Here is a 13,365-nt window from a genome sequence, read left to right as displayed (position 1 = left end):
AACAGTCAGGTGGTGTGGCCAACCTGATTTTCAGGTCCAGTTTTTCCTGGGCTGAGGCATATCCTGGAATAGCTCCAGAACAGTGGACTCAGGGGCATCATCACAATGGCCTTGTGAGCCTCCTATAGCAGCCACACTCTCCCAGGACCAAGACCTGGGTGGGTGGTGCAGGGCAAGTTACTTCATTTATTTCTTTCTACAGGCTTTGGTGTCCTGATACAGAAAATGGGAGGTGGCGGTTGCTGGCTTTCCCAGCATTTCTCAATTGTGGTTTTCAGAACATCTGTGCCCTAAAACAGCATCTGGAAGTGGTGTTCTAAGAAGCGGGGGGAGGGGTGGCAGGAAGAGTGTGCTCAGGTGAGGGGGCTAATTTTTCACTCTATCAATTCTATGTTTAGGATTGGCTTTATGTGGTGCTAAGAACAAGCAGACCAACTTTTAGTCAATTTTATTGTTTTCTTTTAAATCTGTTGGTAGGTAATACAGCCCCTTACTGCTGCCACCCAGGGTGGACCTCTCCCACCCCCAACACCCCTCCCCCCCACTTTGGTGCCACACTGGTGTGTAACACATGATTGACTCAACTAGTTTTTAATGAATGAGTTTTGCTTTTTCTTTTTTCCTAGTCAATGACTAGAAAATGACTAGTCAATGTTAAATTATTACTGAATTAAAATTGAGGCAGTTTTTGATAATTTGTCATTCTAGAGCACTGTAGTTTCCTCTTTGCCTCACGTCCCCATTTAAAAGACATGGGAGGAGAGGGTGAGATGTATGGAAAGAGTAACATGGAAACTTACATTACCATACGTAAAATAGATAGCCAACGGGAATTTGCTGTATGGCTCAGGAAACTCAAACAGGGGCTCTGTATCAATCTGGAGGGGTGGGATGGGGAGGGAGATGAGAGGGCGGTTCAAAAGGGAGAGGATATGTCAAAGTTTGACAGAAAACAACAAAACTGTAAAACAAGTATCCTTCAATAAAAAATAAATTAATTTTAAAAAAAGACAGCCCACCACAAATGTTATACTTGCTCATCTTAAGATGCCCTCTATCAGTGCCTTAAAGAATTTAACAGGCTTGTTAAACTATTTACAGGGCAAATCGTACATTTAAGAATGAAATGTTTAAGCTATGCAGAGCTGGAAAAGTGGCTCTAGTAGAAATGAGGTACAAATCCCTTCTGAGCTAATTTGGTCGGCCTAGGTTTGCCACTTTCATACCAAAGGAAGTTCAAATTTGGGGGTGTAGATTTGTTTCTCTTAAGGAAAAAATACATATATTAAGTATGTTTAGCTAACTTTGAACGTGTGAATCTTCACAAGCATGATCCCAAAGACCTTAGAATGAATTTCTTTCTTCTTAAGGATAAAATTAAGATAATCCGTGAGAGTTAAAATTCTGAAAGAACTCAATAAAGGTCATTCCCAAGGCTTTCCTTTCTCTGGAAGGCTCTTATTAGGAAAAAAAGAAAAAGTATTTCTGAGCTGCCTAAATAGTAACATTTCTCAGCAAACTGCATGATAAACAAGTGTGAGATGCATAAGGCCCAGCTCTTCACTAAGAGGCTGGGATTATCTTTAGCCAACTACAACTGGAAGAATCTGAATGCTCCTTGGAGGGGAAAAAGAGAGAGAAACAGGAGGACCAGGAAAAGTAAGTCAAGGACTGCACCAGCAACCCCAGCCTGTGAAAGCAAAAATGCAGTCTGACATCCTCATTCATGACATAAAAATAATGCCAGTAAAGAGTTTCAGACATCTCACAGTAAAGGCTCATTTCTGGAAACCAGGGTTCCAACAGTCAGAAAGCAACTGTGTGTTTGTACATGTGTGTGTACGTGTGTGCACGCACCTTCAATAAACCCAAAGAACAAATACTTACCACCTCCATGAACTAGGTAGTACCTACACACAACGCATGCATGCTTTATTTTATTGAATCTTCACAACCCTAAGAGTTGCAAATGGAAACTGAGCATGACGAGATGAAGCTATTTGCTCCTAGATCTGTGGCAGCAACATAGGTGGCGTGGCCAGAATCCAGCCTAGGTCTTCAGTCAGTGTAAACGGTGAATTTGATGTCTGCCATTACCAGTGGCCGAATACCTGGCCAGTTTCCCCTGGAGACCACATGCAATAAAAAATGACCGTGGGGCCAGATGGGGCAGCTGGAGATAGACTGGGTTATTTGCATAAGGCATCCGTCCACTGCAAGGCAGTTTCCAGAGAAAACCCCAGCCAGTGGAAGTCCATCTTCCTGGGCTTTCCCTCAAGGCAGAGCCCTGAGTACGCAGCTGTGCATCACCCATCCCAAATCCCACCATTAGACATGGTCGTCTGCCACCAGTACAAGCAAGTCCCTGACCTACAATCCACTATTAACCTTAGAGAATAAGAGGTTAAGATGCATTCTCCTCCCTAAACAGGCATTGTGTTGAAGAGACTGAAGCTTCGATGCCTGTTTAAGATGCTAAATATTTACTCTTAACAGACGTAGTAAATCCTTCAGTTCCAGGATCACATACATAAAGAGGTTCCACTGCCTCTGTGAGCCACACCATCTCCCCACAGGTACATCCAACACATGAAATCACGTTACAGAACATTATTTCTTCTCACAGTAAATACTGTAGTGTACTATGTTATCAATTATTTTTTACACAATGTATATTTTCAAGAACCAGTTGAGTCCCCTTTAACTACATTTTCACAGTCTTCCAATATCACAAAGTAGGCACACTCCCCAATTTGCAAGCGAGAAGACCAAATTTCAGGGCATTCTGTCCACTACTGAATAACTGAGAAGAGGCAGTGTTTGAACTTAGACCCAAGTTCCACAGTCTTTCTGATATCCTATCCATTTTCCTTTTAATTCTCATGAGGAATATACATTTCTAATTAAGTCCTATAAGTATATACAACAATAACAGAATTTAAATGCAGTGTCACTCTGGAGTATACCCATGCACTCAAAGATACCCATACTCCCACTGACGGACAAAGCCCTTATATTCTCTTAATCTCCAGCACACCTAAGTGACTGGTTCTCAGTTTTCCTTCACTCAAGCTATTGTGTCCAATACTGCTACTCTGGTTAAAGCACCAAGTCACTTTATTTTGCTTTGAAATGGTGATCCATCAAGACAAAATCTACAGAGCCACTCAGACTAGCTGGCAGCTTCTACTCTGATACTTGCCAAACCATGTCCCTAGACAAGATTCTAGATGGTTCTGTTTCTCTCCCCCACTCTTAACTCTGTGTTGCTCCTCTGTTCTCTAAACTAAACTTGCCTGTCTTTTAAAAGGATCTGCAGCAATGAGGGGAACTCGCCCCATGGCTCACTTGGTAAAGAACCCACCTGCCAATGCAGAAAATGTGGATTCAATCCCTGGGTTGCGAAGATCCCCAGAGAAAGAAATGGCAAGCCACTCCAGTATTCCTGCCTGGGAAATCCCATGGACAGAGGAGCCTGGCGGGCTACAGTCCACAGGGTCACAAAAGAGTCAGACTTAGTGACTAAACAACAGCAACAGCAATGAGCACCAGAAGGAAGGAAAGAGGGGAGGGAGAGAGAGACAGAGAGAAGCAGAAAGAGAGGGAAAGGATGGAAGGAAGGAAGGAAGAACGGAGAGAGGAAGGAAGAAAGGGGAAAAAATGGAATGGAAGGGAAGGAAAGGAAAGAGAAAAAATAAGAGGCAAAAATAAATGAAGAAAGGAAAGAAAAGGGAACAAAAGGAAGAGAGGAAGAAAAGAATCACCATCACAGCTTCAGGACAGCAACAACAGCTTCGTAACCAGAAAACCTCAAGCATAAGATGTGACATTTATATAGACATCGGCAAGTCACAAATGTGATTCCTAGGTCACTAAGTGGTCATGAAAGGCCACCTCGTAATGGACTGCATCTTCCCTGCAATGAAAAACCATTTGTGTACCTCCAACCCCACACCTGCCAAAAAGAACCCACACAATCCAATTTTGAGGTAACAAAAGCAAAAGCAGGAATAAGAAGCGGGAGTGGTCCACAAGAAGTTCATTTTGAAGGCTAGCAGTGAGGAGAAAGTTCTCTTTAAAAACAACAAAACCTGCCCCAAATACTCTCATAAATGAATCACGGAAAGCAGTGTTTTGTACAATGATCGAACATTAATATAAACTTTGAAAACTACTTTTCAGTAATATGTACCTGCCACTGCTTGCAACAATCATTGCTTGCAACCTGCCCTATAGTAGACAGCAGTTAAGCAAAACCATGTTCAAATTTACAAGTGTCTAAAAACATCTGCTTACAAAAAGGGTGTGAAGTTAAATCGAAAACTAGGGAGAAAGGTCAGATCTGCTCTTCTTCCACTGCAAAAGCTGCCTACCAGAGGAAGTATCTCTGGCCTCGGCCACTTGCCTTACTAGCAATTTATCCTATCACGCTGGTTTGCTTTCAGTGGAGCGTGACGTGAAAGAGGCTAAGGTAGGGGGCCTCTACTTTAGTCCTAGGGATCCTCTGAAAATGTACAGTGTGCTTTTCCCAAAGACACTTTGCTCTCCTTTTCTGGACATGTCAACAAATGAACTGAAGCAAGGTGTTTGGTTGAAGGGCCTTCCAAAAACGTCCAGGATACTTAAGTGCTCTCTGGCCTTCAACCTTCCTCCCATTACCCCTCATGGAAGTGATGTTTATTCCTAAATAGAAAACTGTCGAGTCTAGAAAATGAAACCAGGTATTTCTAGTAAATGACTTTTCCTTTTAGTCAGTGAACTATCTTTATATTTGCATTTTGCCACCATCATCACCATCATCTATCTCCAGAAATCTTCTTACTGTAAAATTGAAACTCTGTACCCATGAAACAATAACTTCCCTCCAGCCCCTGGCAACCACCATTCTGCCTTCTGTCATTATGCATTTGACTATTTAGGTGCCTCATATAAGTGCAATCTTACAGTGTCTGTCTTTCTGTGACTGACCTATTTCACTTAGTATAATGTCTTCCAGGTTCATCCATGTTGTAATGCATTAAATATACTACATTTTGTTTATCCATTCACCTGTCAGACACCTGAGTTGCTCCTAGCTTTTAGCTATTGTGAATAATATTGCTATGTTCATGGGTATGCAAACATTTCTTTTGAGACTCACATTTCAATTCTTTCAGGCATATACCAGAAGCAGAATTGCTGGATCGCATAGTAATTCTATTTTTAATTTGCTGAGGAACCTCCATATTGCTTTCCACAGTGGCTGTACCATTTTAACATTTACACCAACAAGGCACAGGGTTCAATTACTCCACATGATGACCAACACGTTCTTTCTTTCCTGTTTTGTTTTGTTTTTTAATAGTAGCCATCCGAATGGGTGTAGGATGATATTTCATTGTGGTATTGATTTGCATTTCCCTGATGACTCAGCTAATAATTCGCTTTTATCCCAAAATCAGAGAAAAAATATAAAGGTGTTTAGGCTTAATCTCTGAGTTTTCCTTGATAAAAACCCATTCATTCTTAACCCCTGAAACTTCTTCCAAGCCCTTTCTCTCTGTCTCATCCTCCATACTAAACTCAGGATATTATCTTCTTCATTCTTTTGCATGCATCCCTTCCAATATCTAGAATTTGAGAAACTTCCTTCCTTATGATGATGACTTAGGTTGTAGGGGAGAGTCAGTAAGCAGAAAGAAATGAGTATAAACACATGACTGGAGAAACAGACCAATACAAGACCATTCTGATTTTTAAAAATATCCAAAGGCCACCATTTCCTACCCAAAATGTTAGGAAGTTCATCCCAGTAGAAAAATATACATGAATTCACAGCAAGTGAAATACAAGTGAGCTTCCTCAGTGATCAATGCAAAGAAATAGAGGAAAACAATAGAATGGGAAAGACTAGAGATCTCTTCAAGAAAATTAGAGCTACCAAGAGACATTTCATGCAAAGATGGGCACAATGAAGGACAGAAATGGTATGAGCAGAAGAAGATATTAAGAAGAGGTGGCAAGAATACACAGAAGAACTATACAAAAAAGACCTTCATGACTCAGATAACCACAATGGTGTGATCACTCACCTAGGGCCAGACATCCTGGAATGTGAAGTCAAGTGGGCCTTAGGAAGCATCACTACGAACAAACAAAGCTAGTGGAGGTGATAGAATTCCAGTTGAGCTATTCCAAATCCTATAAGATAATGCTGTGAAAGTGCTGCATTCAATATGCCAGCAAATTTGGAAAACTCAGCAGTGGCACAGGACTGGAAAAGGTCAGTTTTCAACTTAAACCCAAAGAAAGGCAATGCCAAAGAATGTTCACATTACGGCACAATTGCACTCATCTCACACGCTAGCAAAGTAATGCTCAAAACTCTCCAAGCCAGGCTTCAACAGTACATGAACAGAGAACTTCCAGATGTTCAAGCTGGATTTAGAAAAGGCAGAGGAACCAGAGATCAAATTGCCAACATCCGTTGGATCATGGAAAAAGCAAGAGAGTTCCAGAAAAACATCTACTTCTGCTTTATTGACTACACCAAAGCCTTTAATTGTGTGGATCACAACAAATTGTGGAAAATTCTGAAAGAGATGGGAATACCAGACCACTGACCACCTTACCTGCCTCCTAAGAAATGTGCATGCAGGTCAAGAAGCAACAGTTAGAACTGGACATGGAACAACAGACTGGTTCCAAATCAGGAAAGGAGTACGTCAAGGCTGTATATTGTCACCCTGCTTATTTAACTTATATGCAGAGCACATCATGCAAAATGTTGGGCTGGATGAAGCACAAGCTGGAATCAAAATTGCCGGGAGAAACATGAATAACTTCAGACATGCAGAGGACACCACCCTTATGGCAGAAAGCGAAGAACTAAAGAGCCTCTTGATGAAAGTGAAAGAGGAGAGTGAAAAGGCTGGCTTAAAACTCAACATTCGGAAAACTAAGATCATGGCATCGGGTCCCATCACTTCACGGTAAATAGATGGAGAAACAATGGAAACAGTGGCTGACTTTATTTTTTTGGGACTCCAAAATCACTGCAGACAGTGACTGCAGCCATGAAATTAAAAGGCACTTACTCCTTGGAAGGAAAGTTATGACCAACCTAGACAGCATATTAAAAAGCAGAAACATTACTTTGCCAACAAAGGTCCGTTTAGTCAAAGCTATGGTTTTTCCAGTAGTCATGTATGGATGTGAGTTGGACTGTAAAGAAAGCTAAGCGCTGAAGAGTTGATGCGTGTTGTTGGAGAAGACTCTTGAGAGTCTCTTGGACTGCAAGGAGATCCAACCAGTCAATCCTAAAGGAAATCAGTCCCGAATATTCATTGGAAGGACTGATGCTGAAGCTGAAACTCCAATATTTTGGCCACCTGATGCGAAGAACTGACTCATTGGAAAAGACACTGATTCTGGGAAAGATTGAAGGTGGGAGGAGAAGGGGACGACAGAGGATGAGATGGTTGGATGGCATCACTGACTCCTTGGACATGAGTTTGAATAAGCCCCGGGCGTTGGTGATGGACAGGGAAGCCTGGCGTGCTTCAGTCCATGGGGTTGCAAAGAGTAGGACACAACTGAACGACTGAACTGAACTGAACAAATATTTGGGGAAAGTTCATCATGAATAACATAAAACATACTCACATACAAGAATAACATCTCTTCAATTTTCAAAGAAAAAAAATTTCTTCAAATAATAACAATATGCCTGCTGATAAGAAAATACAAATGAATATAATCTTTCCTGACACCAATTTGGTGATCTGTATCTATCAAGAACACTAAAACATTTATCTTTGGTCTTAGAAATGCCACTGCTAGGAAACACTCCTTAGGAAGTCATCAGTAATTTTACGGTTTATACATGTCAACTGGAAACAGCCTAAATATCCAACAATAATATAGGGACTGGTTAAACAAATTATAGTATATCCGTAGCATAGAATAATGTAGTCATTGAAAATACTTTTGAATAAGTTTAATACCATGGAAAATGTTGAGACTATATCATTAAATGGCAAAAGAAATTTCTCTCTCCTAGTTCTAGAGCCTGGAAGTCTAAGATCAGGGTGCCAGCACACCTGGTGTCTGGTGAAGTCACCCTTCCTTCTTTACAGACAGCCATCTTTTTACTGTGTCCTCTTGATGGAAGGGGTGGGGGAGCTCTCTGGAACCTGTTTGTTGATAAAGGCACTAATCCCATACACACATGAAGATTCCACCCTCACGACCTAGTTACCTCCCAAAGTTGCCACCTCCTACCATCATCACCTTGACACTTGCAACTTATGACTAAAGATGGCCACCTATGGATTTTAAGGGTACGTAAAGATTCATTCCCTTGCACATTCCACTCTTCTAAAATCAATCTGAAGATATCAGTGTTTTCATTATTAAGGTACATTATGGGAATATCCTTCAGTTATGAAACTCACCTGGCGTCCCACTTTTTCCTTACATTCACTCACACCTACCCTTTCCCCTCTAACCATCAAGAACACAGCCCCATTCATTTTTCGCTCTCTCCTCTCCTCTCTTCTCCTCTGTGGTCTCACCCAAGGCTATTGACAAGACCAAGATATTAAGCAAACCCGTAAGAAAAACTAACCTACTGGCCAAACATTCCCTCTGATACAGGTGAGACCTGTTGTTCTTTGAGGGTTTGGGGGCAATAAGTCATATTTGACACCTCTGATGTCAGCCTCTGAAGAATGACAGTTCTCATGTAGCTTAGCACATGGAAAACCAACCTGACATGAGTGAGTTGCTCATTTCTTACCCAGCCATCACAAGAGGTGTCAGGCCTACTCTTTGTTGTTCAGCTGCTAAGTCGTGTCTGACTTTGCAACCCCATGGACTACAGCACACCAGGCTTCCCTGTCCTTCACTATCTCCCAGAGTTTGCTCAAACTCATGTCCACTGAGTCAATGATACAATCCAACCATCTCATCCTTTGGCTCTGGGATCTAGCTAAAAAATTTCTAAGGAAAGAGAGCAATTGCTTTCTCTGGAGAATATTCTTTGTGGGTTATCCTGAAATAGTATAGCTTTTTGAAGCACAAATGATAACAGCCCCAGTGATTCCTTTAACTCAACCCATAATTAAATATATAAGAAACAAAACCATTAGCTAGGATATTTGTATGTATGAAAAAACTCTTTATTCTTAGATGACTTATTACTACCTGCAAAAAAATAACGTTTAGCCTGCCTTAAAGTTTCAAGAGATAACAATTAGTAAACTTCAAATATTATAGCATTCCTATAGGAGGAATAACTGAGAAAGTGCAAGCAACCTTGGATTACAAAGGCCACCAACTTCACTGCACAAAAGAGAAAAGAAGGGAGACAGAAATTAGGTGGCCACCCCAGTGTGAGGTAAGTTTGACTAGAATGCAAATGTTCTGATTCTCAATAAGTACTTTCTGTGTCTCTCTCCTAAACCCACAAGGAAGAAAATGCATTAGCATTACCTTTTATAACAGTAACACAAAAATCTCTTTATTCCTGAACAGAAATTCAGCAAAATTTTAATCCCACATTTATGAATACCATAGCAGCACATATTTTTTTTAAATGAGTTTAGAAGAAGCATTTATTATAATTCCAGAGAATGGCTTATTGAGCCTAAACAAGTATTAAATCAAGAAAATTCATCAAATAAATGATGCTATGTTTTAAATAATATTTTGTTCCTTGTCAACACGCCAACAACATAATATGACAGTATACACTACTATTTTCATTCTATAAGAAGCTTCTAGGTTTTCTCAGTAAACAACAGGTATTTTACTCAGTTAAGCAGGTAATATCTAAGGCTATGCTAGAAACCACCAAGCTTTGGGCCATTCACAGACTCAGCCAGAAGTCACTGAGTTTAGACTGCTCCATTTTTAACCAACCATGCCGGGTATTCACACTGTTATCCATATGGTACTATAACACGGCATTGTTCTGGTCACTCGTGCCTTCACTGCCAACAACCCGACAGCGGGGGTGAAATTAAAAAGATAGAACTGCTCAGTTGGGCAAAGGCCAATTCAATTCATTCTTCAGTGTTTCTCTTTATAGGGAGAAATAACTAAGACTGAGGAGAATGAATCCAAATTCACAATTTTAGTCTCAACAAGGGTATTCAAGACTCCCATTTAATAGAAATCAAGGTCTTGGATAATTGGTTATTTCATAGGTATGTTCTCAACTTTGAAATAAATTATAATGGCCTAAAAGGAACAGAATCCTAGGGGAATTATTTTCTATTACAAATCATTTTATAAAAAAGATTTCCAACCAGCTTCTTTAAATCATGTTATATATTACAGAAAACTGCAACAGAAAAAGAAACATGCCCAGTGCGTTGGAAGGGTACCAAAAGTGAGCTGTGTCAATGCCAAGAGTATTGGCTAGTTCAGTTATACTGATTCAGGTCTTTGATGGGTACTGAAAAGCAGGCCACAGGTTGGATGCCAAAATATGTCACTTAGGTTTGAGAAGAGGAGAAACATGCAGTACTTGAAATTCTGGATACAACTATACCCTTGAATTATCATAAAAGTGAGAGAGTCCCAAATGGTTAAAGAGAGTTGTCACTACTATAGGAAAAAGCAAAGTAGACACCATTCCAAAAGTCAGTAGCATCTTGTGGTATATGGGCCATCCTGGATTATTATATTGGGTATTAATCACAAACTTTCACTTGTCATATAGGCTATTAAATCACTTCTATTTGGATCAAGGGCCTGCAAGAAACTCACCAAGTCTCTACATATCAATATGAGGACATCTGCTGTGACTAACAGTTAAAGGCAGCTGACCCCCTTGTGTAAACTGTAAGTAATCGGATTGTGCAAAGGAAGAAAAAGATGTTCAGGAAAAGGAAAAATGAAATTCCAGTTTCAACTATGAAATTAACTTTTATTAAAAAAAAAAGAAAAAGGCAAAGTACAAAGCTATCTCCATTCTCTAACAAATGTATTTCTTCCAACCAAAGGAACAGCCTGGAATCAGCTTTCTGCACACAGGTCAATAGCTGACATGCTTGTTTTTCAAAACATAACGCTATACATCTCTTTCAAATGCATTAGCCAGCTAAAAGCGAGTGTGGCCAGGATTTCTCAGCCAGGATTGATCAGACGTCATTTGGCAACTGCATGGAGTCCCTACTATGTGTGGTCACAGAGCAACTGGCTGCTCCCCATAGGCTCTTTTTGGAGAGACTGCAAGTTCAGATATGAGTTCCCATTTTTTATAAGTAAACATCTGCTCTACAAGCAACTCTAACCCTGAAAACACACCCACTTTCTCACTGTAAGTCTCAGAGCAGGATAGGATCAAAGAGGGCATCTGTGCTAGAGTCCAATCATTTGAAACAGCTCTTTAAGTCTGTTCCTTTGTGCATGTTAATCTCTGCAGGTGAAATAGCTGATTTAGTTCTCAAGCAACAATAATGCCCATAGAAAAATACACCTTCCTTAAACGAAAGATACTTATTGTTCCCATGAAGTACTGTCTGTTGCCATTTCCAGCAACAAATGACACAAAAGACAAATTCTGCCATTTGTGCCACTCAAGAGTGGCTTAGGACAAATAGAAATACAAAAAAAAAAAAAAAAACAGCAAAAGCTTAAGAAACAAGACCAAGATGAGTTGGGGGCAGGAGAGGAGAGGTGAAGTCTAAGAGAGAAGTGGAGTCTATACTCAGTGATCTGAGTTCAGCCTCTACTGATGAATGAAGGGCGGGGGAAGGGAGAGAAAGGATAGGTAAGGTTTTCAGTTGAGAAAAAGAAGTGTGTTTTGCTGTTCCGGTTTTGTTTCAATAGCACCCCGGAGAATGCATGGCAGGCAAAATCTAATTTGGTAACTAAGATTGATTCAATAAGTAACACAAGTTTGTTTATGACACAAAGGAGTTATCCAACAAAATCCGGTTATTATACAAACAATAATACGGCAATTCTTTAAAACTATTTGTGTTCTGGTATCAAAATGTACGGTTACTCATAGGAAACATCTATCAATTTAATAACACCCTTTTGCAGGCTGTGCACCCGTCCCGTCCTCTCTTAAAGAAATCGCTAATCGCCCGGAGTCCTGGAAACCTACAAACTATTGTCACCTATTTCCCAGCACTGTGGTCTGATACTCAGTGTCACTGATGGAAACCAAACAGCTGCCAGAAGCCAGAGTCCCTGGAGAAATTTCCGAAGCCTAGTACTGGCAATTCGTGGGCCAGGGTGAAAGGATTTGGAAGTGTGCGCGGTTCTTCCGCCCTCCCGGCCGCGCGTCCGTAACGTTTCTGCTGTCAGGTGAGTGGCAACAAGGCTAGGCGGGGAAGCCTCTCCCGGCAGCGCGCCGTGATCACCCGGCAAAGAGGGACAATCCCGGCGGAGTGCAGCGTGTCCCGCGGCCGGCCGTTGCTCACCTTTGTTCGCCCGCCCTCTCCGCGAGGAGGAGAGCTCGGGTCCAGGAGTGCGGGGGGCTACCCCAATGCTCCCGGGGCCCTCTCCGGCGCCCCGGAGGAAATTCGGAGGCCAGCCAGACCCTCTCCGGCTCCCAGAACCTCAAGAGTGCTGAGGGGTCAGCAACCTCTTCCAGAACACAAAGGTTGGGAGGCGTGAGCGCTAGCGCTGGGGGCGCGGGTGCGTGCGCCACAGAGCACGCGAGTGTGCGTGTGCGCGCAAGGATGTGCGGGTGTGTGTGTGTGTGCGCGCGCGAGGGTGTGCGTTGGGGGGAGGAGCGCTCCAGCTTTCCTTACCTCTCGAAGATGAGCCGTACCATTAACATACAGAAGGCCAAGGGGAAGGCGAGATAGAGGTCCTCAGCCTGCGGGAAGGTGGCTTCCTCCGTGTTCTTCAGGTCTGCCCAGGTGACATTGTGCGGGAGCCAAAACCTCTCGTTCCAGAACCAGGCTAAGATTCCTGCCATCTTGCTTTGTCCACTCTCGTCCTGGGCTCCCGCGGCCCGCCGAGCTCTCCACCGCGCAGGGCGCCAGGGGATGCGCGCGCTGCTGGTCCGAGCCTGTGCCGCCGCCGCCGCTGCCGCCTCCTCCGCGGCCGCTGCTCTCGAAGGCTCGCGGCGAGCCCCGGTTCTCTCCTCCCTCTGGCCGCTTTGGGGAAAGGAGCCGCCTCGCCTGTCACATGGCAGCCCGGGCCGCTGGCCCTGATTGGCTCGTCCTCGCGTCAAGCAGCGAGGCACACGCGGCCGGCTAGCCCACGCCCGGAGGGCAGGGCGCAGCTGCTGCGCCCTGGGCGCAGGGGCACCGCTCCTGGGAGAGCCTACTGGCCCTGCGGTCACCGAGCTCTGGAGGGTAGCGACGGTGGGTCCGGTTTCCCGAATCCGCTCCGGTCCCCCGGGCTTGCTCGCAC

The 13,365-nt window shown here is 42.8% G+C and overlaps 1 protein-coding gene across 3 annotated transcripts in view; it reads right to left on the bottom strand.

The window, feature by feature from the left end:
• Positions 1 to 13,113, bottom strand: part of CERS6 (ceramide synthase 6) — a 348,839-nt gene extending 335,726 nt beyond the window's left edge. For 2 of the 3 annotated variants that reach the window (XM_018064064.1, XM_018064070.1), the window contains exon 1: positions 12,756 to 13,113. In XM_018064064.1, coding sequence (XP_017919553.1) covers positions 12,756 to 12,925 — 170 coding nt within the window. In that variant the 5' untranslated portion in view covers positions 12,926 to 13,113. The remainder of the gene's footprint in view (positions 1 to 12,755) is intronic. The other variant, XM_005676017.3, reaches the window with a different exon arrangement.

Source organism: Capra hircus, chromosome 2 (genome assembly GCF_001704415.2).
Source record: "Capra hircus breed San Clemente chromosome 2, ASM170441v1, whole genome shotgun sequence".
Lineage (NCBI taxonomy): Eukaryota > Metazoa > Chordata > Mammalia > Artiodactyla > Bovidae > Capra > Capra hircus.
This window is presented reverse-complemented; position numbering and strand designations above follow the sequence as displayed.